General features: G+C 47.3%; 1 protein-coding gene across 2 annotated transcripts in view; it reads right to left on the reverse strand.

The window, feature by feature from the left end:
- TAF2 (TATA-box binding protein associated factor 2) overlaps positions 1 to 24,447 on the reverse strand; it is a 2,148,555-nt gene that overhangs the window by 1,949,631 nt on the left and 174,477 nt on the right. For both annotated transcript variants that reach the window (XM_069621552.1, XM_069621551.1), the window contains exon 6: positions 2,394 to 2,625. In XM_069621552.1, the coding sequence (XP_069477653.1) occupies positions 2,394 to 2,625 (232 nt within the window). The remainder of the gene's footprint in view (positions 1 to 2,393; positions 2,626 to 24,447) is intronic.

Here is a 24,447-nt window from a genome sequence, read left to right on the forward strand (position 1 = left end):
TCTATGATGGTGGAAGGGCTTGGCCTTGATCTGGCCGAGTGATTTCAGCATTTCGTGCTCCTTCGCAGTCTCAAGGGCATCATCGACAGCTTTCCCAGAGTATTTTTTAATAGGTTGTGGGTAACCTGCCTGCCTCAGCCACAACGGCCAGCAGGCGTGATCGGGTGGGTTCTGGGACGTCTTGAAGGCCATCCTGGACCAGGCCCCATTGGACATCGCTGTAGCTTGCAAGAGTTGCATTGTTTGCGATCCTAGTTGAATAGGCCGCAGAGGCAGTGATTCGTTTTCTGAAAGCCTAACGTTTCTTACAATGCTTATCCGGCGGGGCTTCCATTGTGGATAGTGGAACCCCCGCACCCTCCCTAGTGGTTGTAACCACCAAGGAGTCTGGTGTGGTATGAACCCATGTGTACAGTTGGTCGGAAGGAGACGGTGACAACAAAGAAGGAGATAGGCGCTTCTTTATAGAATTGAGTAAGGGGATGGCCTGACTAGTCAGAGGCATCTCCTTAAGGATATCCTCAACACAGTCAGAGTCAGGGGCTGCCTCATGTGTTGCGATGGCAAAGTGATCAGGCCGCTCTCTTTAAAATGGCGCTGAATACCATTGGGTCATCAACAGGTGACAACTCCATTTGTGGAGGCGAAAAAGGGGGATCTAGACAAATTATGTCCGGGTCAGGGGTGTGTGTTGGTGATAGCCAAGGGCCCTGATCCCCTGACTGATCCTGATCCCAGTCTTGGTCAGTAGTGTCCTGAGAAAATAGATGAATGTCCTCATAAGTATCCTCCTGCTCTGAGACATCCAAGATATCCTCTTGGTGGCCTTGTGCAGACATGGGAAACGTCTGCAATTTATGTGGAATGGGGCAGGAGTCCTCTTCCCTGGGTCTTTTGGGAGTGATATATTTGTCTGAAAAGTCAATAAATTGGGCCATTTTGTCCATATAGGTTTCAAATCTCTCCTTAGTCCATAGGGAAGATGCAGAAGGGTCTGGAGGTGGAAAAGATGGCCCAAAAGGGGAAGATTTGTCCTAATAAGGCCTTCAAGAGAGGCTTGGGGGGGCTTCATAATACTCCTCTCGACGAGAGGGTGGGCCCTTGTGTTCTGTAGCTGGCAAACTAATAGCCGCAAGGCTTTGACAGACATTCAGCAGCTGAATGGAAGGTCTCGACGTGCCCGATGGCGCCGCTGTCATCGACGACTCCACCAAAGCCTTAGGTGCTTGCGCGCCCTTGGACGGTGTGTCGGCAACCGTATGTTTTTTTTGGGTGAACGCCCTTTCCAGAATGCCCAGTCGCATTCAGCGAAGACGGTTGAGGTTCGGGAGGCGCCGATGTTTTTGGCGGCCATGTTGGAGCTGCGTGCTTCTTCAATGTCTCCGTCGAGGAGGCCTTAGGGGTTGTGTATTTAGGTATTTGTGGTGCTTGTGTGCCCTTGGTGTGAACTCCCCATAACAGAGCCTATGGCCCATCTGTCGGGCTGGGGACGGGCACCTGGGAGCCTGAAGGTTCCGCCGAAAGGTCAATGGCTTCCAATTCAGAGCCATGGCTGCTGATGGATTTCTTGTCATCCGAAGCGACAGCACCAATGGGGGAATGGCTTCGGCCTGCATAGTGTAGGCCGCCCACCATTTAGTACGCCTGTCCTTGAACATTTTGGGTCAAAAGAGCTTGCAGGACTTGCATGAGCGCTCGTCGTGGTCACGAGGCAGACACCGATTGCAATGGTGATGGGTGTCCTTCCATGGAAGCTTGCCGTTACACGACAGGAAAAATTTAAAGGGCGTTCTCTCCATAACAGAGGGTGACAGCAGCCAGACCAAATGGAGAAAGAAGGGACAAGGAAATACATTCTTGAAGAAGAATAAACCCAGGGCCCCACTCTCCCTACTGTAAGGGCCTGACAGGAGGGCTGAGGCCACGTGGTCGGCAATCGTCGAGCAATTCAGCATTCGCCGAGCAGTTGTGGATGTCTTCACTGGCAGAAAGTCCACGAGTCAGTCGTCGAGAGAATTAGTCGGGAGACTAGACGACCAGAGGTCTTGGGACAAAGTGAGCAATATTAACTCTTGCGAGCTCAGCATTAGGCGACGAACTAGGATAGCGGAAAAAAACAATCTGAGGGAGCGAGGGATTTTGGGTACACTGCACGTCACGTTAGCGATAGTGTTACAGTCACGCCCATGTCGACGTCCCCTTTCGAAAGACAGATGCAATACTCTGCGATTACCACTAGATGTCGACTATATGCGATTCTAAGCAGATTCACAAGCATCAGAAACACATGTACATGTGATCATCTGACAAGCTACACAGGCCTTATCAGAAATACCAGTAAATGCTACAAGTACATCTTTTTTAAAGGCTGGCAACACTATGAAGGTCATTACCTCATGCATGTAAGGATCAACCAGGATTTCGAATGGCCCCACAGCCAGAGCAATGTTGGGCGATGCAGTTGGGATAGCCAGCATATAATGGAAGGTCTTCTTTCGCATGTCATGGGTGTAGATGGTTTCTATCAGATCCCCATTTGAAACAGCCACCATAGAAGCATCAACTGTGAATTCCAGCTTCCATGTGCACAGTTCAGAGTAGGAGTCCACACAAGGAAACCAAAATCTGTAAGAAAAATAAGTTTATTACTAAATATGTCAAGTATAATGAGCTAGCACACAATCAACTCTTATCAGAAAGGATGCATGTCTTAATCAAATACCCTTTGGAGAAAACGCATACGCATGCACTGCAACATATGTTACTGAAGCACAAAACTATGCTCTTTAAAATAGTGAAATTCACAACTATAAATAATATAGAAATTGTCCAATGACGAAAAAAATAAACAGATAGGCATTTATTCCTACCACAATTTGCTTTAGCATCGGGGCATGAACCACACCTTTTCCTTGCAAGGGACTCCTGATGCCACTCTGTTAGGGAGAATTCTCAGAAATGTGCCAATTCCCCTCTACCTTAGAGACCCTCAGCTCTTTTGCTGTACTCTATGACTATTTTTTTGCCTTGAGAGAGAGACCCTTTTTTCCCCACTCTCTCATGTATTTTAATGTGATTTTGAACTCTGCGTTTCTTTTGGTTGTGGAGTCTGACAAACTCCATAAGCAGCATCTTTTGCATTGTGCCACACAGCACCTTCAGTGCAGTGACACAGGGAAGCCTTCCAGATTTCCCAAATGTTTTAATACCTTCTCTTGGATAAACTACTGTTTCCAAGAACAGTGAAGTGAAATTGACTTTACTTACACTTGTAACTTTCTAGACCCAGCACACACTATCTTACAATAGGGTTTTGGAGGATTTACTTAGTATCCCCTTTGTCTAGCTTCTCATTTTACATTTTTATGTTACCCTTTCCTCGATGAATTGCTGGTGGCAGTGGTTTTTTAACTACTGTGGTGTGCATTTACCAAGGGCTGTGTTTGCAGCTGCAGTAAAGCATGCAAGGGTGCTATTTTTGTCAAAATGGCCCTGGTCGTCTTTTTACGCCATTTCTTTGTGGAACGGCCCTTCTTGAGATTTACTCTGCACGCACGTCAAACCAGGTTTGGTCCCTTTGTTCATTTTGTCTTTGGCAGGATTCACAAGTGAAGCCTGCCTCTGGCTCCAGGGTGTCTGGTGGGGGCAGGAAGCGAGGGAGGTGCCAGAAACTCCCTGTGCTTGGTCTCCTAGGAGACAGGAATGCACTCTTAGGTGATTGGCCGGCTGGCTGTCCAGCAAGGACAGCCACCCTGCTGAGTGACTGACAGCTAGGCTGGAATGAATGGGAGAAACCTGCATAAAAGGTGAGGCTTTTTGGCTTGGAAGGCAGAGTCGACCACTGGACGAAGGAATCCAAAGAAGAACTTGAAGAAGACGCCTGCTGCAACTCCTGGACCGTTGGTTTGCCCGGTGAAGCACTGCTGCTGTGCTGGAACTCCAAATTAGTATTGACAGAGAAGCCCCAGCAAGGACAACTTCTCCCTTTGTGTTGGTGGGACCAATCAACTCCAGTGTAAGCCACCTGGACATCCTCTCGGAGTTGGTTGAAATTCCACTGCAGCTGTTGCTAGAACCGAATAGCCAGGAAGAGGAACACCAGAACATGTGCGTTGCTTTTAAGCTGGCCAAGAGCTCCAGGAAGATCCTCCTGACTCCCAGGAAGCAGGACTGACCGAGCCTGAGCCACCTCAACAGAGTGCTGGACCCCAGATGCAAGGAAAGCCCATCTTGACAGCCAGGAATCGCAATGTTGCTATTTGTGGTAGACGCAAGGAGCTGAAATACTGAAGTGCCACTTGTTTGAAGATTGCCAGTTGCGATCAGTGATCGTCCCATTGCAGTGCAGGAGTCCCCAGACGTCCTCCCTCTTGTACCCACGACTGAGGCCCAGGAACACCAGGAACTGCAGAGCTGCACAGGAACTGAAGTCATCTGCTGCCCTTTTTCTTCAACCTAAAGGTACTGTACAGTCTAAGAGAATTTACCTCTTGTTGTCTAACTGCACTTGTCTCTGTAGGTGAGAACTGTTGTGGTTGCTCTGTAGAGTTGCTGATAGCTTCTTTACTTCACAAGCCTAAACAGCTTGTGCCCTGCTTTGAATTCTTCTTTTCTACAAAGACTTCTAAAACATTGTGCAAGACTTTTAGTAACCTGCAAGAAGTGCTTCAGCTCACCTAGATTTTTGCCCAATTGACTTTGGCCTAGCCCGGCTCCCTGAATGACTCTCTTCTTCCCTCTGACATTGTTTGTCTTCCTCCCGGGAAGGGGTTAACTAACTTTGCATTGGGGTTTACCAAAAGTACTTACCTGCTTCAGAATATTTGTGTCATCTCTTCTTCTGTTCTAATAACCTTTTTCTTTGCCAAATTCTTAAGTCTGATTCTAAATGCAAACAATGGTGTATTAATGTCCACAGTGTCCTAGTTACTGTATGTGTGCCATCCCAAAAGGGTACTTACTGATTTAGAAATATTAAGAGTGTGGATTTTGGAGTGTATTTGTGTGTTACTATTATATTGCCTTTAAAATGGTTTTGCAAAAACAAAAAGATTTTTAGGAAAACTTCTATTATTCTGTCATAAAAGGCTGTCCTCAGAATGAAATAACATTAACTTTATTCAGTTTCATTTAAGGGCAGGTTTTTTAGTTTAAAAAGAACCCCACTCATCCCTGGTGGATTTATCTTCTGGGAGGTGGGAATACTTGATGTAGTTGGGACCTACAGTCCTCGCGTCTACTTCTTCTTCATTTTGATTTTTCTTTTTTCTTGATTTTGATAATCTGACACAGGTTCTCTGTGTTTCTGTGTGTATAATACACAGTGATGATCCTAGATCAATCCTTAGCTTCTTTAGGGTAAATCACACTGTACTCTGGCATATTGCATTAGGATGTGCCAGTGCAGTGTTATGGTAAACCGACCGGTTGCAGTGGTAAAAGAGCACTTTCATCGGGGCTGTAATAGCTTAGCCAGTTGTATTGCCGTTGGAATGTAGAAGCTGAATGTAGCTTCTTTTCATCCAATTGGACCAAACTGTATGAATACAGAGCGGGAAGGAGAAGGAGGGAAGAAGAGAAGGCACATTCGTGAGAGATGTTATGGCTATACATAGTGTCTATTTATTGCCTGATGTGGTAGGTGTCTTACCCTCCACTCTCGGTGTCTTCTCTGCCTAGGAAGGTCCTTGATGCTTCACGTGTAGACTTCAGTTCTACTGCAGATATCACTGTTAATCCAATTTCTGCATAGGCTACCCAAGTATAGACCATTAAATAGATTGGGGTCATTTACTGCATCATGGCATCCATTTTTTATGACATGGCTTCAATTACCTCTTCGATTACTTAAGGTAAAGTTCATAATGAATGAAAAAAGTACCAACATATCTCTAGTTGTGTATGTTAATAAGGTACAGATTGGCCAGACCCGGTGAGTGGCAAACACAGGGGTGTAATACCATAATGCAAGTCTGTACACAGGATACCACCTTTGTGGGAAACTGGATTGGGGTTTAGATTTTGCTTTTTGAACGGAGTGCACAAGTATGCTGTAATACAGTTGAACCAACAAAATAAAAAAAGAGGTACTAAGACTCTGGCCGATACTGAATGTTGGTGAATCCCAACTTCAATCCCCCAGATTTGAAATCAAAAGAGGAAAAAACCTAAAAGACTCATTGATGCATACCTTTAAAGAGCCGGTTACTCCATCACAGACAACAATATGGAACCAAGAAAAACCAAGAGGGCATGGCCCATGTGGTACATGTAGCTCCTGTGCAAGCACTACCAGAACTAAAGAGATCAACATTGGGTTGAAATACCCCTGGATGCAAAAGGACCTCACCAATTGTAACACAAAGAATGTTATCTATATCATAACCTGTCCTTGCAACCTGCACTACATAGGGATGACAACACGCCCCATTAGGACCAGGTTGGCTGAACATCGTTCATGTATTCGAACAAGAAAACTAACAGCACCGATGGTAGAACATTTGGTCAGCAAAAACCATGTTCCTGATAGTTTTACATGGTCCATCATTGAGAAAGTGAACACTCCATCAACAGGAGGAAACCTGCATGACCTACTATTTCGCCGTGAGCAGCAATGGATATTTAGATTAAAATCAGATGCAAGAGGCTTAAATGAACCGACATCTTGGCAAACCCTTGCAGCATTACGAAAGAGTAACACAGTGAGGATATTGGATCAACTATGCCAAATTCTTTATGAAATTTGAATACAGGACATGGCATGTAGATGTTATACTGGGATCTAGACACATTTACAGCACCTAATTACCAGGCAGTGGATTGAGTCAGATAGATATTAACTGGACTTCAGGCTCAGCTGTGTCCTACGTAATGCAATGTGAAGAACCAGAGTCTAATTTGTCATTTGTCACTGGGAATTCATTGGGAAAGGCACATATTATCAAACCCCCTAGGTCATCCCCAACCAACACCTGCACTGTGTATAACTGAATCACATCCCATCTGTGATGGTTGACTGACATCCATTTAGTTGTGCTTACGGATGCCGTTGCAAAATGTATCAAAATCAAATTCAAATTTACTAATCACTGGGTAACATTACCGAGAACTAGGTAAACTGTAGCTGAACAAAGATAAACACGGGTTGAACCATATACAAAAGGACTACAATCATTACACAAAAAACGACAAAGATATACATAGCCTTAGCGACTACATTTCCCAGCACTCGTACGCTAAGTACTACACACATACTAGCCCCTCCCTAAACAGTAACCACGCATGCTCCAATCGGGATGCACGCGCACAGAATACATCATGTGAGCAAGATCACATGCCTTTTTCAAGCCGCAGGACTATCACGGCTTACACAGCGGCTCGGGGAGACGAACTGCAGACAAGCTACGTATCCCGCGCAGCACGGATCTATAAGGTAACATTCAAAATCAAAAGGACATGCCACGTTCGGAATGTTTGGCTCCAGCAGGGCTAGCAATTGCCATTTTTATGCTATTTAGCGCAACAAGGCTACATTGACCAACAGGCTCCTCGTTGCTTTTTGTCTTTTCTGTGCATCTCCTGTACCCTATACAGTGTGGTGCCATGGCAGAGTTTGCCTGCCAGAACCCAGCCGTCAAAGATTTCACCTGTATGACCCGCATCTATAAGACAAAGACCTTAAGGTCAACAGGTCAGTTCAACTGTATTACAGCATACATGTGCACTCCGTTCAAAAATCAAAAGCTAAACCCCAATCCAGTTTCCCACAAAGGTGGTATCCTGTGTACAGACTTGCATTATGGTATTAAACCCCTGTGTTTGCCACTCACCGGGTCTGGCCAATCTGTACCTTATTAACATACACAACTAGAGATATGTTGGTACTTTTTTCGTTCATTATGAACTTTGCCTTAAGTAATTGAAGAGGTAATTAAAGCCATGTCATAAAAAATGGATACCACGATGTAGTAAATGACCCCAATCTATTTAATGGTCTATAGTTGGGTATCCTATGCAGAAATTGGATTAACAGTGATATCTGCAGTAGAACTGAAGTCTACATGTGAATCATCAAGGACCTTCCTAGGCAGAGAAGACACAGAGTGGAGGGTAAGACACCTACCACATCAGGCAATAAATAGACACTATGTATAGCCATAACATCTCTCACGAATGTACCTTCTCTTCGTCCCTCCTTCCCCTTCCCGCTCTGTATTCATACAGTTTGGTCCAATTGGATGAAAAGAAGCTACATTCAGCCTCTACATTCCAACCGCAATACACTGGCTAAGCTGTTACGGCCCTGATGAAAGTGGTTGTTTACCACTGAAACCGGTCGGCTTACCATAACACTGCACTGGCACATCCTAATGCAAGAAGCCAGAGTACAGTGTGATCTACCCTAAAGAAGCTAAGGATTAATCTAGGATCATCACTGTCTATTATACACACAGAAACACAGAGAACCTGTGTCAGGTTATCAACATCAAGAAAAAAGAAAATCAAAATGAAGAAGAAATAGACGTGAGGACTGTAGGTCCCAACTACATCAAGTATTCCCACCTCCCAGAAGACAAATCCACCAGGGATGAGTGGGGTCTTTATCAACTAAAAAACCTGCCCTCAAATGAAACTGAATAAAGTTAATGTTATTTCATTCTGAGGGCAGCCTTTTATGACAGAATAATAGAAGTTTTCCTAAAAATCTTTTTGTTTTTGCGAAACCATTTTGAATAAAACTGCCCAAACCCTATTGTGAAGACATGTCATTAAAGGAAAGATTTGGGTCTCGATCCAGTACGTGGATACTATTATATTGCCCCCTTCTGAAGAAGGCTGACTGACTGTTAAATTAATAATTGTTTAATCAAGAAACCTTGTGTGTAAGCATTTATTTGAATACTTGTCACTGTGAATCTCTGAGTAACTCCCCTACAGCTCACATTGACCCCTCTTGAGATAAGCCTGGCTGCTCAACACGCTGCCAACCTGTGTAGTACAGACTTATACCAAAGGTTGGGTTCCTATTGCCAGGAGGTCAGGGTTGTTGTAGTGCACCCAAAGAGCATACAATCTTCCTAACACTCCCATAATTCTGCTCCACTGTGTGCTGCACCATGTTCTTGCTATGCCAAATGCTACCAGCACTTTCTACTGCTTGTAGCACACACTGTAACCTGTTCCTTCTTTAAAGAGATGATTTCTACCCAAGTTGTTCTTTTTGCTCCCTCTCCTGACCCTCCCTTGCAGTACCTCCCCTTCAAATAACCCCTCCTACCAGGCCCACTTAACTGTTCTTGAGTCCCTACAGCACCAACTGCCATACCAAGCCTTCTGACAGTGTCATGGGCAGGTTATTCTATAACACACCAGCATCCTCCAATCTGTATTCAACAAGTGTCCTGCAAATCCAGTACTTTGGCATAGCACTCAATTCTGAACTAATTAAGTTTCAGTGTTTGGGACTAATTAACAAAGACTACAAAAACACTATCAATTCCCATGTGGATGCACATACTTTCAGTAATTCTGATGGATAATCCCTTCTTCTGACTGATTCCTCATCTGTGAGATATTCTACAGGCATAGACTATCTTCAGAAACATTTTCAATCACTACAGGGTGCACCACGGCTAATGGTGGCTCGCTCAGCATTGTCGTTGATCGGGACTATGGATGGAACACCATGGATGGTATAAATGAAGTTGCCTGAACTCCACGACCTCCAAGGCTGATATGCTGCAGAGCTGCCACAAGTTCCAGGCATTTCATCAGAGAGGTTGGTAGGTGGGAGGATTATGATGAATTTGAGAGAGGTAGGACTAGTCCCATCAGAAAGAACATTACCTAAGTAATGTGTTCTTCCATTGTTCCTCCATTGTATTTCTTCCACAGATTCCTCATGTTAGATAACTGGGCTTTGAGGGAGGAAAGAGAGGGACTATCATCTATATCAGACAACTTTGGTGGGTTGAATGATCGAAACAGGCATCCTCTCCAGGCAATGTTTATTGAAACAATGCATGGATGCAAGTCTGACAAATGTCAAAGTGACACCTCTCTGCAGTCACGGCCAGCCCATAAATCAGCCATAGTCACTTTCCTGTCCACCAGATTATAGTACACTGAGATGCAAGTTACAATACATCTAACAAAGGACAGTCTGTTAAGGGCTCTGCCAGTTCAAGCACACGAAAAGCTGATTAAAAACTGGTCATCTTTACGAAATACCATTGTCTGAGGAACTAAAAATCTTGGGCCCTCTTGGGATCCAACTGATGGAATTTCTCTTTTGTACTGGTGGGAAGAGGAAGAGAAAAGACTAGAAGATGTATTGTCTGAGAAAAGTGGAACTCAGAGCAAGCAAGATTGTGCTACTCTAAAAGCAACTGTTTTTCTTGAAAAGAAGAAATTGTTCACCAGAGTTTGCGTTCACTCACTCCCCTCGCTGAAGTGATGGTTACCAGGGAGATTGCCTAAAGGGTAAGAAAAGAGAATGGGCATGCATTGGGAGAAAAGAAGCTACTATATGGAATTCACATTCCACGTAGGACCAAATAGGTAGCATGGAAGAAACAGGTTGGAAAACGCCTTAAAGAACTGCAAACAGTGGGAATTCAAAAGACAGAGCCCTCTCGAATAGGTAATTAGGGATGTTTTTCAGAATCTGCCCAATTGGCTCAGAAGATCAATCAACAGTGCATGCACAAGTAGTCAACTCACAGTTTGCAAGCTCTGCAAGTGGATAATAATAATATGTCATGTGACCTAAACCCCACCCACCTATCAATAACTGCTCATCTTTTGGTGCATTCTTGTTTTGCTGCCCTTTTTCCCTGCTTATAAGCAGCCCTCCAGGATCTTTTCTTTTGCTGTTGGTGAACCGGTGCAAGTGCTATGTCACATGGCTTAAGCCCAACCCACCTGCTTAGCCCTACCCCTTCCTTTCCATTCTTAACTTTTAGATCACGGACATCTCTCGCCCAGGCATACAAAAGAAGAAAAGGGCAATTGCTGTTTGGACCCCAAGTACCAAGGACCAGAACTCCTCTAACCTTAGGTAAGCTCGCTTAAATACATGTTTCACCCTTCCTCCCAACTATCACCATCGTCGCCTTGCTGTGATCTCCCCTGCGCTCACACTATGTTCACACTATGTCCACACTCTGCAGCCTACTCTCTGCTATTCAGAGGAGTCGGAGGGTAAGACTGGCTACTTACCCTCCTCTCATGCTCAAGTAGCGCGTTTACCGATGTTTAAAACAGACACCCATCAGATACCTGCCTCTGCTTCCTCTTTCTCTAGCAATCACAACCTGACTAAAGATTCTGCCAAATTTTCTGCAAATAGGGAGCTGCAGGGTATTAGTTCTACTTTATTACCTAACCCAGAACCCCCTCACTTATCGAACCCCTTGTTGCATTAAATCCTTAAATGCATGCTTTTTTCTTAACAAGCGCTCTTTGATTTGCCATGCCATAGAGGTAGCTGACCTTATTCTTGAATCAAAACCTCATATTATGGCTCTCACCGAGACTTGGCTTCATAACGCTGCCCACCACTCCACATTACTCGCCATTCCTAAGGGCTATGATATTTTACATGTAGACCAGGATATGGGCAATGGTGGACGAGTTGCCCTGATTTTTCGCAAATGCTTAAAATCTGTCTATTTGTAACAAACCTAATTTTGAACACTGAGGTTATGCCAGTGTTGGGGGAGAGGTGGTCTTCGCCACCTCCCTCACCGTTCCCGCACTGAAGAGATCCTAAGTGTGCCAAAGGGCAGAGACACCCCCACTCTCCTGCCTATTATTCGCACTAACAGCAGTAAACACATGAATATCCAAGCCTTTATTAATGCCTAGAGACTCCATTTTGTGACACACCGAACGCCATCTTTTACTAGGCCCAAAAATGATCTCTTGTACTGCTTCTCCCCTGCCCAGTGCCTTGCACAGACAGCCCAGGCCACGGCTGCCTCCTGCCAACTCCGCACAAGCCCCGTCCTCACGGAAGTTCAGCCATTCATTGTTGCAACATCAGTATCATCCCAGCCCAGATGAGCTCACTGCACTGTGTGAGACCAGACAAGGCCCCAGCCCATGTGCACATCCATCTCCACTAACCTGCCTCCGCTCTCTTAACCCCCACCCCACCATGCCACAATCCACTGGTCACTTGCCCTTCCACTCTTTGATATAGATACACATCTGGCCCCTAGCAGAGACAAGCCGAGGACACCCACCAAAGTCCTAATCCTATGCACCAATATAACATCGTCCAGACTAACACATGTCCGTCCATATCATGAGGCATCAGGTAGATCAAAACCCATGAGGCAGACACCTGGGTCTGGGGCAATGGGTTTTATGAACGCCCGGGTACAGGGGTTGGAATGCCGATATATCTGCCAATGGGTTCTGAAAGTACCCCCGTGTAGGCCAAAACTTTTATGCTTATCATTTGTCTCATGCCATCAGTTCCTGTTATAGATTAGATAGAAATGTAGGCTCCTCTGACCAAACCTTCACTCCACGAAGATGAGACCAGCAGACCCACGTGTGTCCAGAGTCAATGATCCTGCATGCCAAGATGCTGCATCCCTCTTAAATACACTATTAAATCTTGGTTTCACACAACATGTTACGGGACAGACATGTTGGTGGTAACACCCTTGAATGGATAGTATCTCATAATATGGAGATTGCTAATGTTAAAACCCAGACCTGTCCCTGGTCAGACCATTTCTCTATCACCTTTGAAGCATCTACCTACACAGAGACGGTGAAATTCCACGCACCTACTAAACAAAGTGTCCCTATTAGGAATTCTAAAGGGATTACACATGAGTCATTTGCACCCACTGCCCTTCCCCCTTTCCCCTGCTTGGATGATGACATCTTTGGATGACTTTACGTCAGCATTAAGGAAAGCCATTAATCAGTCTTTTGAACTTCAGGCCCCTCTGAAACAGCCTTCTCATAAGAACGCATCCACTCTTAAATTGTGGCTTTGTTCCGATGTTCTTATTGCCAGGGCAGCAAAACGAAGAGCAGATCATCATCATAAGTCCTCTGTGAAGGTATATAAGAACCTTGTGCTGAAAGCTAAAGAATATAAATTAAATGCCAGAATTGAAACAGCTAAATCCAAGTCGAGGGAACTGTTTAAAGTGGTCTCGAAATTAAAGGGCAACTCAGTAGATTCGTTCCCTGAAGCAGATAATGCGTGGTGTCAACATATTCATGACTGTTTGCTCAGAAAATTAAAGCATGGGGAGTGCTGTTGAGCAGCCGCAAGAAATGGCCGCCTAATTGTGAAGCTCTGTACTCGCCGGCAATCCGGGCATAATTAATCCTTTTGAATGCCTAATCCAGTGCTGTAGCCCACCGGAACACGAAGAGAAGGATCCCGGGCACTGCATGTCTCAGTGTCGGGCCTGGAGATAGTTCCTGTGCAAATCTACAACTGTGTGAGATCCTGCGCCGGCTGCGTAGTGAGCTGTCCTCAGTGACCGGTGACTGAAATAGTTGCGATTCCTTCGGTTCGGCTAGCCGGGGCCCTGCCTGCCGTTAATGGAGGACAGAAGGGCATGGGGACCCCCCCCTCCATCACCCTCCCAACTGTGACGTCTGCAACTACAGGGAGTTCCGTAGCGGATGGAGGGGGAATTTAAGGCTCTTGCCAGGGCCTCCACAGAGGCACGGTCCGCCACAGCCCACGAAGCAGCCTGGGGTGAGCACGCACAGCGCAGCTCCATCTGGTGCCGGTGAGTTCTGCTGGGAGTCCTTTCCCCCGGAGTGGGGGTGAGCATGGCTGGGACGGCAGCAGAGGTGGGAGTCCTGAAGTGTGGACGGCAGAGCGGTCGGCCGCCACTCCCGACACTTACAATATAAATATCTAGCACAAGCGTGGTACAGTTATGGTGGGTGAATCTGCTGAAATGGGTGAATGCAGAAACTGTAGTATGGCAAGAGGCGGTAAACAGGAATTCTGACCAAGAGGGGGAGTGGGTGGAGCCCTGGAGGCAGTTGATTGCAGAGCTGGCTGCCACCCACGTTGGGTAATCGGGTATCGGAACACAGTCCCGCACAGGAGGAAATGGACAGCAGGGGTGGTGAAGGAGAGTAAGCAAGAAGTTGTAGAACTGTGAGGTGCAAGGTAGGCCAAGGGGGCGTAGGGGGAGTTGACGGTACAGGGAATGAGCAGACAAGTGTTGTGCATTGACATAAAGAAATGTATATGGTAATGTCTGTATGTTATTGAGGTGTTAAAACAAACAAATAAAAAAAAAATACATATCTAGCCCAAGCGAGACAGGGGTGGCCAGATTGGTGCCCAGGCGATCCGGTATAACAACTCCCCTTCGGCAGGAGGTACACGTATGCCTATTGAGGGACTGTGGAGGATGATCTGGCTATTGTGTATTACTTTGGGATCTGAGAGTGCTGCGCTCAGATGAACGCCTTGACAAGTATATCCCTACAATACCTGCCCCTGCAACTCAGTGAGGTTGAGGACCTCAGACCGATAGAAGCAGCGCTCGAAAGGAGTATGGCCAGCAGATGCCTATGTGCTAACAAGCAAAGTGATCCAGGCCTAACCATGAGAGTAAGAGTGCAGCTCTCCTGTTTGAAATGTCATCGGCTAATTGGGAAGCTAAAACATTGGGCCCACACCGCTTAGTAAATGATTCGGTGTGCTGGAGGCTGTGATTGGAGCTAACCGACAAGAGAGTCGGCTGGAAGAGGGCGCTAGAGAGCCGTCCAAGATGGCGGCTTCCTAGAGAGCTCCGTGTGGCTCCCTATAAATCCTGTCAAAATCCCTTGCTGTGACACCGTTCTCGCCTGCTGCGTGCTGCCCAAAACGTGTGGGAAACCCGTCTCGGCACAGAAGATCCCAAAACGCAGCCCCAGATCCACTGCGACCCAGCCGACGGCGGCCCGAGCGCTCGTGGCACGGGGAGACGGCCGAGCAGCTAGCGCGTACTACGCGCCTCCCAGAGGAGACGACTGGTGGCGATAGCGGAGTGCAGCAGTGATCGCCGAACGAGACCCGACATTGCCCTGGGGGCGCGAGCGGTCTGGATGCCTGGCTGTCGTGTCCAACCTGGAGGCTGGTGGAGGGGCCTACCTGGTGGCTTCCGAAGAGGCGGAGCATCGGCATGGAGACCTCAGGTCCGCTCCCGATAAAGCTAAGGTAGGAGCGTCCCGGGTCTGCCACAGCCCCACGACGCAATTGCGCCGCGGGCACTGGTGGGCGTCTAGAGCCCCGACCAGCCCCCCTCACTTGGACGAGTGTTCGTGGGCCCTCGGTTGAGATCTGCAGCCGCCGCGTGAGACCAGTGCGGCGGCAACCCCCGCGGCCTACCCTGCTACAGCAAACCCCGGGGCATAACGAACTACAGCTCAAACCACCATCCCCCTCACTATTGCCTTCTACCTCCGTAGATCACACTCCGACGGAACCACGCCGTGCGGCAGGAGGGGCAGATCGCTGATCCACTGTTCCGGCGGCTACGACGTCTACCCCACTGCCCACCCAGCCAGCTTTACCGCCAACAGTAAAGGGTCCAAAACAAACAAACACGTCCGTAAAGATTACTGGTCCGCCAGTCTATTAACCTCAATGCATGCTCAAGAGCCAGCTCCAGCCCCAGTCTGCCTGGCGCGGGTCAGCCTGCGTCCCTAGTTTACTCTACAAAGGCTCGAATCAGCCACCAGTGTACGTGCGGTGCCTATAACTCTGAGCCCCTTGAACGACTGCGAGCACACGCCGCACGGCAACAATCAAGCGCCAAAGCATACCAGGAGGATCCATAAGCCACCAGTAGTGAGAGACCACACAATCCACAACCACATTGGAGGTGCCCAATCCAATTCGCGCAACGGGCGCATAACGATGACACAAGTCTCAGAACACCGGTGACCATGCACAAGCGCTCCTGCAGCACAGCCGGCAACCCAGTAACGACCTCCGCCAGAGCAGCCATGGGGAAAACAGATAAGTCCCAAAGAAAACTGAACTTTGAGGCTGGCTCCTCAGCAAAAACGCCCAACCCCAACAGCAGACCATCATCACCCACACAAGAGGCCCCCCAAGCTGATGAAGAGCCGCTGAATTTCGATATCAGGGGGATTCTACTTGAGTTAAAAGCGGGAATCTGAGGGTTGGGTTGCAAACTGGACACGCTGTCCTCAAAGGTCGATCAGCTCCAACATCGGCTAGACAAACATGAGGACAGATTAGACACAGCCGAGCAACGCATATCTGACTTCGATGACGGGGCAGCCTCCATATCCCCCAGGGTATCTGCACTGGAATCCCAGATGAAAGCAGTGTGTGCCAAGAACGAAGATTTAAAGGGTCGCTCACGGAGAAATAACATCAGACTGGTGGGGATCAGAGAACAGCAGCTTCAGGGCAAAATGGAAGATCACGTGGAAAAGATATGCAAACATCTATTTGGTGACAAGGTCCTATCCCAACTGTTTGTCGTCGAAAGAGCGCACAGAGTACCCAACACCAGACCAGTTCCAAGCACAAACCCTCGCCCGATCATAGCAAAACCCCTAAACTATAAGGACCGTGATGCAATCCTCAGAGCGGCGAGAGAAAAAGGCAACCTCCAATTTGATGGAGATCAGATCCACTTCTTCCCTGACTTCTCTCAAGCAGTACAGGCGCAAAGAAGAACAGAACATTCACATCCATTAAACGCCGTTTACAGGACAACCAAATTCAATATTCCATGCTCTTCCCTGCCAAACTCTGTATCCAACACGAAGGGAGGTCTCAGTTCTTCAACACAACAGAAGAAGCCTATGATTACCTTGACCGGGCCGGGTGCAGACCCGGACCCAACAACGCTAGACCACAACGAAGAGACCGACCGAGAAGGGACCCACCATAAAATTATGATACCTAACGCAACAATCAGGGCAACCACCCAATTGCTGCAGTCACTAGTAAACCAATGACACAGCATCACTCTCCTGTTACTCCAGGAGCCACATCCCTCTTGGAGGGGTACTAGCGCCCCAAGCGCAGCCACATTCATTCAGTTGTTTATTAGGGGAGGGTCACCGCGGGCCAGTTGGGGGCTGCCCGCGCAAGGGAGGGAAAGTAGTAATAAGGAACCGCCATCATCTGCTCAATCAAGAATCACCACAACCTCATACCTCACCCCAAGATCACAAATCCCTGCTGAGACAATGGACAAACTCGATCTCCAGACGAATTCCACCGAACACGCCCGGCACAGCACCCTCTACCCACCTGTCACCTAGTGCCGCCGCTTAAAGTTGCCACTTGGAACATCCGAAGTGGCAATCAACCAACAAAAACCAGGAAAATCCTCCAATACCTCAGAAGACACAAAGTCAGCATAGCCATGATAGAGGAGGACCCACCTTCTTCCCTCCGCAGAGTTACAATGGGCCCGGTCATGGGGATGCCATAGGTACTTCTCTTCATACTCATCCTACGCCAGGGGTGTGGCCATCTTAATAGACAGGAGAGACAATTTCAATCTGATTGAATCCAAGAAAGACACGGAGGGGAGAGCAGTGTTAGTAAAGGGCCTCCTAGCTGGGAAATAAATTGTTCTTGTAAACTCATATGCACCTAATATCGACGGACCAAACAATTTTGATTGGATCATGACGCAACTCGGGAAGGAGGACACTGCAACGATCATCTGGGGAGCAGACCTCAATACACCACTAGACCCCAGAATAGATAAGTCCCACAACCCAACAAGCAGACCGTCCAAAGCGAGTCTCCAAGTCAAAGAAATATGCCACACTTTCGACCTGATAGATACGGGGAGACACTCCAACCAAGACGCCAGAGAATATACATTCCACTCGGCGGTTCACAACACCAGCTCCCGCATCGACTATATTTTGACATCAGCCTTCAGCCCATTCGACTGGGGATCCGGGCAGATCCATCCACGCTCCTTCTCAGACCACTCGATGGTAACACTAGAACTCACGTCATCAAATACATCACCATCTAGGCACAACTGGAGATTCAAGCCAGGCTCACTAGCAGATTTGGTGTTCGCAACTGAACTGCAGCAAGAAATGGCGTCCTTCCTGGAGATTGACCAGTCCTCAGTCAGCTCCGCCGGCACCTTATGGGAAACATTAAAGTGCTTTATCCGTGTAGTATGTATGGCGAAGGAAAATTAAATCCTGAAACTGATTCGCCGAGAGCTGGCAGAGAGCGAAAAACGTCTAAAGGAACTCGAAATCAAAAACGACGCCTCAAGTGAACCACAGACCCAAGCAGACTTGAAAGGAGAACTACTGAGATTCAAAGAGAAAGTGGAACGAGAACGGAAATTCCTCGGGCACAGACACCAGATCCGGCAATATGGTGAGGGCCAGAAGCCAGGAGCGCTGCTGGCCCGGATGCTGACAATCGACAAGAAGCCCACTCGGGTGGAATACATCCGTGACGCCAATGGCAACCGAGTCTACACGGAAGAGGAATTGTCGAGGTGTTTCGTAACTTTTATCAAGACCTATATAGCTCCAAAGGCAGCACCGACCCCGAGTTGCTCCGAGACTTTCTAAACGACACCAAGCTGTACTGGGTGGCCGAGGAGCTACGTGAACCCCCGAACGCCCCAATAACGCTGGAAGAAATCCATAGGGCAATCAAACAGCTCCCGAACACCAAGGCGCCCGGCCCAGATGGGCTCACCGGAGAATTCTATAAAGCACACGCGAATATCATAGCTCCGCTTCTACTTCAGGTCTACGAGGAAGCCACAGAGCGGTGAATTCTACCACCTACCCTGCGAGAGGCCACTGTGATACTACTACACAAAGAGGGGAAACCCCCTGAAGAATGTGCATCCTATCGACCAATCTCCCTGATTAACCTGGACAACAAGATTCTGGCCAAAATCCTAGCAACCCGGCTGCTTCCTATAATGCCAGCACTTGTGCTGGGGGACCAAGCCGGATTCATCCCGGGACGCAGCCTACCAGTTAGCGTGCGATCTTGCCCTTTTACGCATGTAAATATGGCAAATACGGACCATTTAATTTTGTACTGCGTACCGTGTACGCTTTGATTTATTCATTAAAAAAACATACTTTCCACCACTAGATGGCAATGTAGCATTTCTTTTGTCAGCAGCATAGCCTTCTTACGCATGATGGTGAATTTCCAACTGAAAGACCAAATCTGTGACAGCTAAGCGAGCAACACAATAAAGCATGCACCCTTTTAAAATGTGTTCATACCCATAACATATGTGTTGGATAAGTTTTACTCTCTTGCAGAGGAGAAAACTAATTTTTACTCTCTTGAAATTGCATTTACGCTCTAATTTGAAAAATCATGCGTAAAATACTCCCACCTCAAAATCTTATCTGGAGCACTGCCGGGACGCAATACGACATATGGCATTAGTAGGCTTTTCGGCGTCATTGAGGCACTGGATCCGACACAGCAGGCAATAGCTGTGCTTCTGGACGCCGAGAAGGCCTTCGACTCTGTCCAATGGCCCTTCCTTTTTGCAACGCTCAAACAAATGGGGCTAGGGAATTTCTTCCTTAAGCTGGTCTCACTGCTCTCTAACAATCCGACATCCTACATCAGTCTTGGCAATACTAGATCCCCCAGTATCAGGCTAGAGCGTGGTACGAGACAGTGATGCCCCCTCTCAGCCCTTATCTTCGCCCTGGTGATGGAGCCCCTGGCTTCCAGATTGAGAGAATACCAAATACACTGAGTCCTTACACTAGGTCCCAACAAACTAGTGGTCTCCCTATATGCTGATGATGTCATGCTGTTTGTCAGTGACCCACAAAATAATCTTAACCCGATAATGCGCAAAGTGATCAGATTTAGCCAAGTCTCTGGCCTCAAAACTAACCATTCAAAATCAGTGGTGTTCCCATTAACGCCGAATACCATTGAATTCACAGATGATCATGGCTTCAAGTGGGAGAGCTCAAGGGTCCGTTATCTAGGTATTTATATGTCCCTTAGTTATAACGATATATTCAAGGACAACCATATGGCAACACTTAACTCCCTACAAGAACGGGTCCAAAGGTGGAAGTCTCTCCCGTTGACGCTCTGGGGTAGGGCCTCACTCATCAAAATGACTATACTTCCCAAACTCCTTTATCTATTCACGAACATTCCGATACTTCTCCCAAGGGCATTTTTCCAAAAACTCAAAAGCCTCATACTGTCACTTCTATGGGCAGGGAAACCAGCACGAGTATCCCACAAAACATTAACCTTACCCACATCAAGCGGCGGCCTCGCACTTCCAGATATGGAGAAATACTACTGGGCAACCCAGGCACAATTCCTAAGTCATTGGTATACTATACACTTCATACGTCCACATGTCCAGGTGGAACGCGCCCTCGCATCCCCTAACTTGCTGCGGGCCGTCATCAGCCACATCCCAGTACCACATAACACGATGAACACGGTATTATCCACCTATTCAATCTGGAAAAAGATCGCGCAGAAGTGCGATGTGAACATAAGGTTCTCCCCCCTGCTACCAGCCAAATTTATCTCGGGGATTCCCCTAACAGCGGAAAAAGTATTTCTCAATTGGCTCAACAAACTAAACATCCAATCTCTCGGCGACCTCTTCCCCAAGGGTATGTTCCTGACCCCGCAAATGGCCAAAGAAAGGGGAGGTACCACCCCACTGGACACGTTTCTATACTTCAGATTACGATACACACTGCAAGGTATGTTCCCATCATTCCGCAAACAACCTGCAACGTGGGATCTACTCCATAACGTAATTCAGGCGAAAGGCGAAGGGAGGTTAGTGTCATTATTGTACAAAACTCTATTAACAGACACAGTCAGCACTGACCCCCGAACAAAGGCAAGGTGAGAAACCGCTATTCAGGCAACAATTCCCGATGAGGATTGGACATACATTCTCCGTCAGACCCAGAAGGTCGCATTAAATACACGCTATAAACAAATTCACTTTAACTTCATACACCAGACCTACCACACTCCAGAAAAAAGCCATAGACACCGCCCAGAACTGTCACCACAATGCTTGAGGTGCGGCACCGCGGTCGCAGATTTCATGCATTTAGGGTGGGATTGTCCCAGGGTACATTGCTTCTGGTCTTCTGTTCTACAAATCACAGCAGAGGTGGTGGGTGAGGAGTTACCCCCTGCCCCACTGGTGGCACTTCTTGGTCTGACCAAAAACCTACAACCTGCAGTGAGGAAACTAGCAGCCCTTTTATTGGTACTGGCACGCAGGAGGGTCGCAATGGCATGGGGCCGTGGCCCAGCCCCCGCTGTTTCAGCATGGAAAAAAGACATCCTATATTGTCAGGATATGGACACCGAATTCATACGGACACTACCGCTACATGCGCGTCCCCCTGACATTTGGGGCCCCTACACGTCATACTTGTTAAACACTGTTGTGTCATCAGACTCCCAAACTCAAGCTCCATGCTCAGTCGAGGAAGGGGAAACCCAACCAAGGAGGTCGCAAATAACTGACCAAGATAAGGGGAACCAGCAATGAACTATAAACTGATACGATGTGCGGCAGGGGGGGGTGTATTATGAGCAAAACGGATGGCACGTTGTACTTGTTATGACGGCACCCAGTTGGTGCAAATGTATGTGTTTGAAGTTGTAAAACCCAAAAATAAAGTTTTAAAAAAAGAGAGTCGGCTGGAAAACACTGCAGCAGAGGGTCTGACAGGCGCCTGATCGGATCCATATAGCCCTGGAAATAAGGAGGATGATGAGCTGAAAACGGCCAGCTGGAAGCATATGCCTGGGATGAAGCACTGATTGCACCACATTGTCTTCCTCCCCGTTTATAAATTTATAAAGTGCGTGGTCACCCGAAGGTATCATGGCCCTGTGACAATTAGGGGCCCAGGCCGCACTAGTTCTGCTGCCTAGCAGCACAAAACCTGCAGTGGCACAGCACTAACGGCACAATCAACCTCGGCAGAGGCGGGTTAGGAAACACTGCGGTTGTCTGGGTGTATGAGGGATCCCAGACGGCCCCATTGATAAACAGGCTCGATTCAGTAAACGCCCTGGCAACACCACCCCATCGATCACTAGGACACGCGGACTGAGAGTGGCAAATTCGCAACTAGTTAGTTACGCAGAAGAAATACACCCTATAACATACACTGGCCATCAGAGCAGCGAAAACAGCCTAATATATACCTGCTGGGCAAGACCGCACACCACGACATGAGTGGCTGATTACTTACTGACATGGCAGGGCATTTTCCATTGAGCCTTTCAAGGTATTTCGGTATCTCCAGGTCAGTTAGACCCCACATCCTAGAACTGGTGCACACAGCGGAACACTGATAATCATATTGCAGCGTCCTCATACACAACAAAGAAAGGCACTAATAAAAAGAAAGGCCCAATGACCTCCTTCGCTGGTACCAAGTCCCACGGTCCTGATACGCCCAATCAATCCGATTCCACACGTGACGAACCAGCGGAATGTAATAAGAGAGACGATCATCTCCTCCAGACAATGCAGAGTGGCTTTATGGCCATAAATGTGAAGCTAGATGATATTGTCACTACAATGGGCTCCCTCGAGGTGAAATTAGAGCAAGAAAACGGACGAATAAATGGGGTGGAAACGCGAGTCAGTACAGCTGAAGATACGCTTCAAAAACATGACCGGGACATATCTACCATCAAAACGGAATTAACCAAGATGAGGAATAAGTGTGAAGACCTGGAATCGCGCTCCAGGCGCAACACCACAAGAATTATTGGTGTACCTGAATCAGCAACCAAAGGCCCAATGGAACTCTTTGTTGAGTCTCTTTTGAAATCTTTGTTTGACACCTCTGCGTTATCCGCACAGTTACTCGTTGAAAGGGCACACTGCCAGCCGAGGTGTCGGGAGCACCACCACGCACGATTATAGCCAGATTGCTGAACTATAGGGATTGTGCCACCATCCTGAAGCTATCCAGAGAACTGAGAACGCTGCGGTACGAGTCAAGTAACAGCGACATTCATCCGAACTTTGCGACAAACGTACAAGACCAAAGGAAGACATATGACCCAGTAAAGCGACTCCTGACAGCACGTAAATTGCCATACTCTTTGATTTTCCCAGCAAAACTAAAAATACAACATTGGGGCAGGGCTCATTTTTTCAAAACCCCTGCGGATGCACTGAATTATGTGAGGCCTCCATACCTGCCCCACCACTACTTCCACAAAGGGAACCAAATGACCCGCTGAGAGGTGTCGAAGATGAAGGAACCATAAATGATTGTACCTGTGACCCTGGCCCGATGGAGATAAAAAGCTAAGAGTAGAAGATACAGATATAGACATGAAAAATGTTGTGAAATTGTGAGTTGGGTGAGATGGAGCCCGAATGGGAGGGAATGGCAGCTGACATAGTGCCTCCAGGAGTATCCAACGTTCTATTGGGCATACATCATCAAGTTGCGGCGGATGGTGCGGGCGGGGAGTTGATGTTAGTTGGCAAGATGAGAATATTGAGGCTCGGTTGGGACCTTATGTTCCATGAGCAGTTAAAAACTGTAAAAATTGCATTTAGGCGAACGGTATGGCATGGCAGAAAACCAGACATTTGAGACATCAAGATAAAGACAAACTCGATACTGACACAAGATACAAATGGCTAATACTGTGAAGTTGATTTTGTGGAATGTCTGAGGGCTTAATAAGCCAATAAAATGGAGGAAGATATCGGCCTATCTGGAACAGCATTCCCCTAATGTGGTTATGTTACAGGAGACACACGCCCTTGATATAACACAGCAAAATCACACCGAAACGGGGTAAGAGGAGATATTATACATCATACTCATCACCAGCAAGAGGTGTGATTACACCGATTCACAAATCCATAAATCTCAATACTGAATCCTCCCATATTGACCCTGGCGGTAGACACTTGATTGTTACAGGTACAATTAATAATGAAGCTGTCACGTTGGTCAATACATATGGTCCGAACAGACGACCCTGCCTTTTATGTGCATGAGGCAACCCTGATAGGGAAGACACCAGTAAACCCTGTTCCCCTTGGGTGGGGTGTGGGGGTGGGGAGACTTCCATTTCATTCTTGACATCTCCAAAGACAGATCTAACACTCGACATTGGGGTAATACCAGAGCAGCCCGAAAGGTACAGCAAATTATGGTGCAATACTCGCTGGTTGATGTATGGATAAAGGAACACCCTAACAAAATGGAATTCACGTATTATTCTACAGTGTACGATGCAATGTCTAGAATCGACTTTTGGTTAGTGTGGCTACATGGCTTTACAGAATGTGTGGATCCATTAATCTCCCGCGAACCCCATCGGACCATTGCCGATAATAACACAAGTACAAATAACATCCGAAATTAAACTTCGGGCACTATGGAGAATGGCTC

The sequence above is a fragment of the Ambystoma mexicanum genome, chromosome 5q (genome assembly GCF_040938575.1).
Source record: "Ambystoma mexicanum isolate Mex_15411 chromosome 5q, UKY_AmexF1_1, whole genome shotgun sequence".
In the NCBI taxonomy this organism is placed as follows: domain Eukaryota; kingdom Metazoa; phylum Chordata; class Amphibia; order Caudata; family Ambystomatidae; genus Ambystoma; species Ambystoma mexicanum.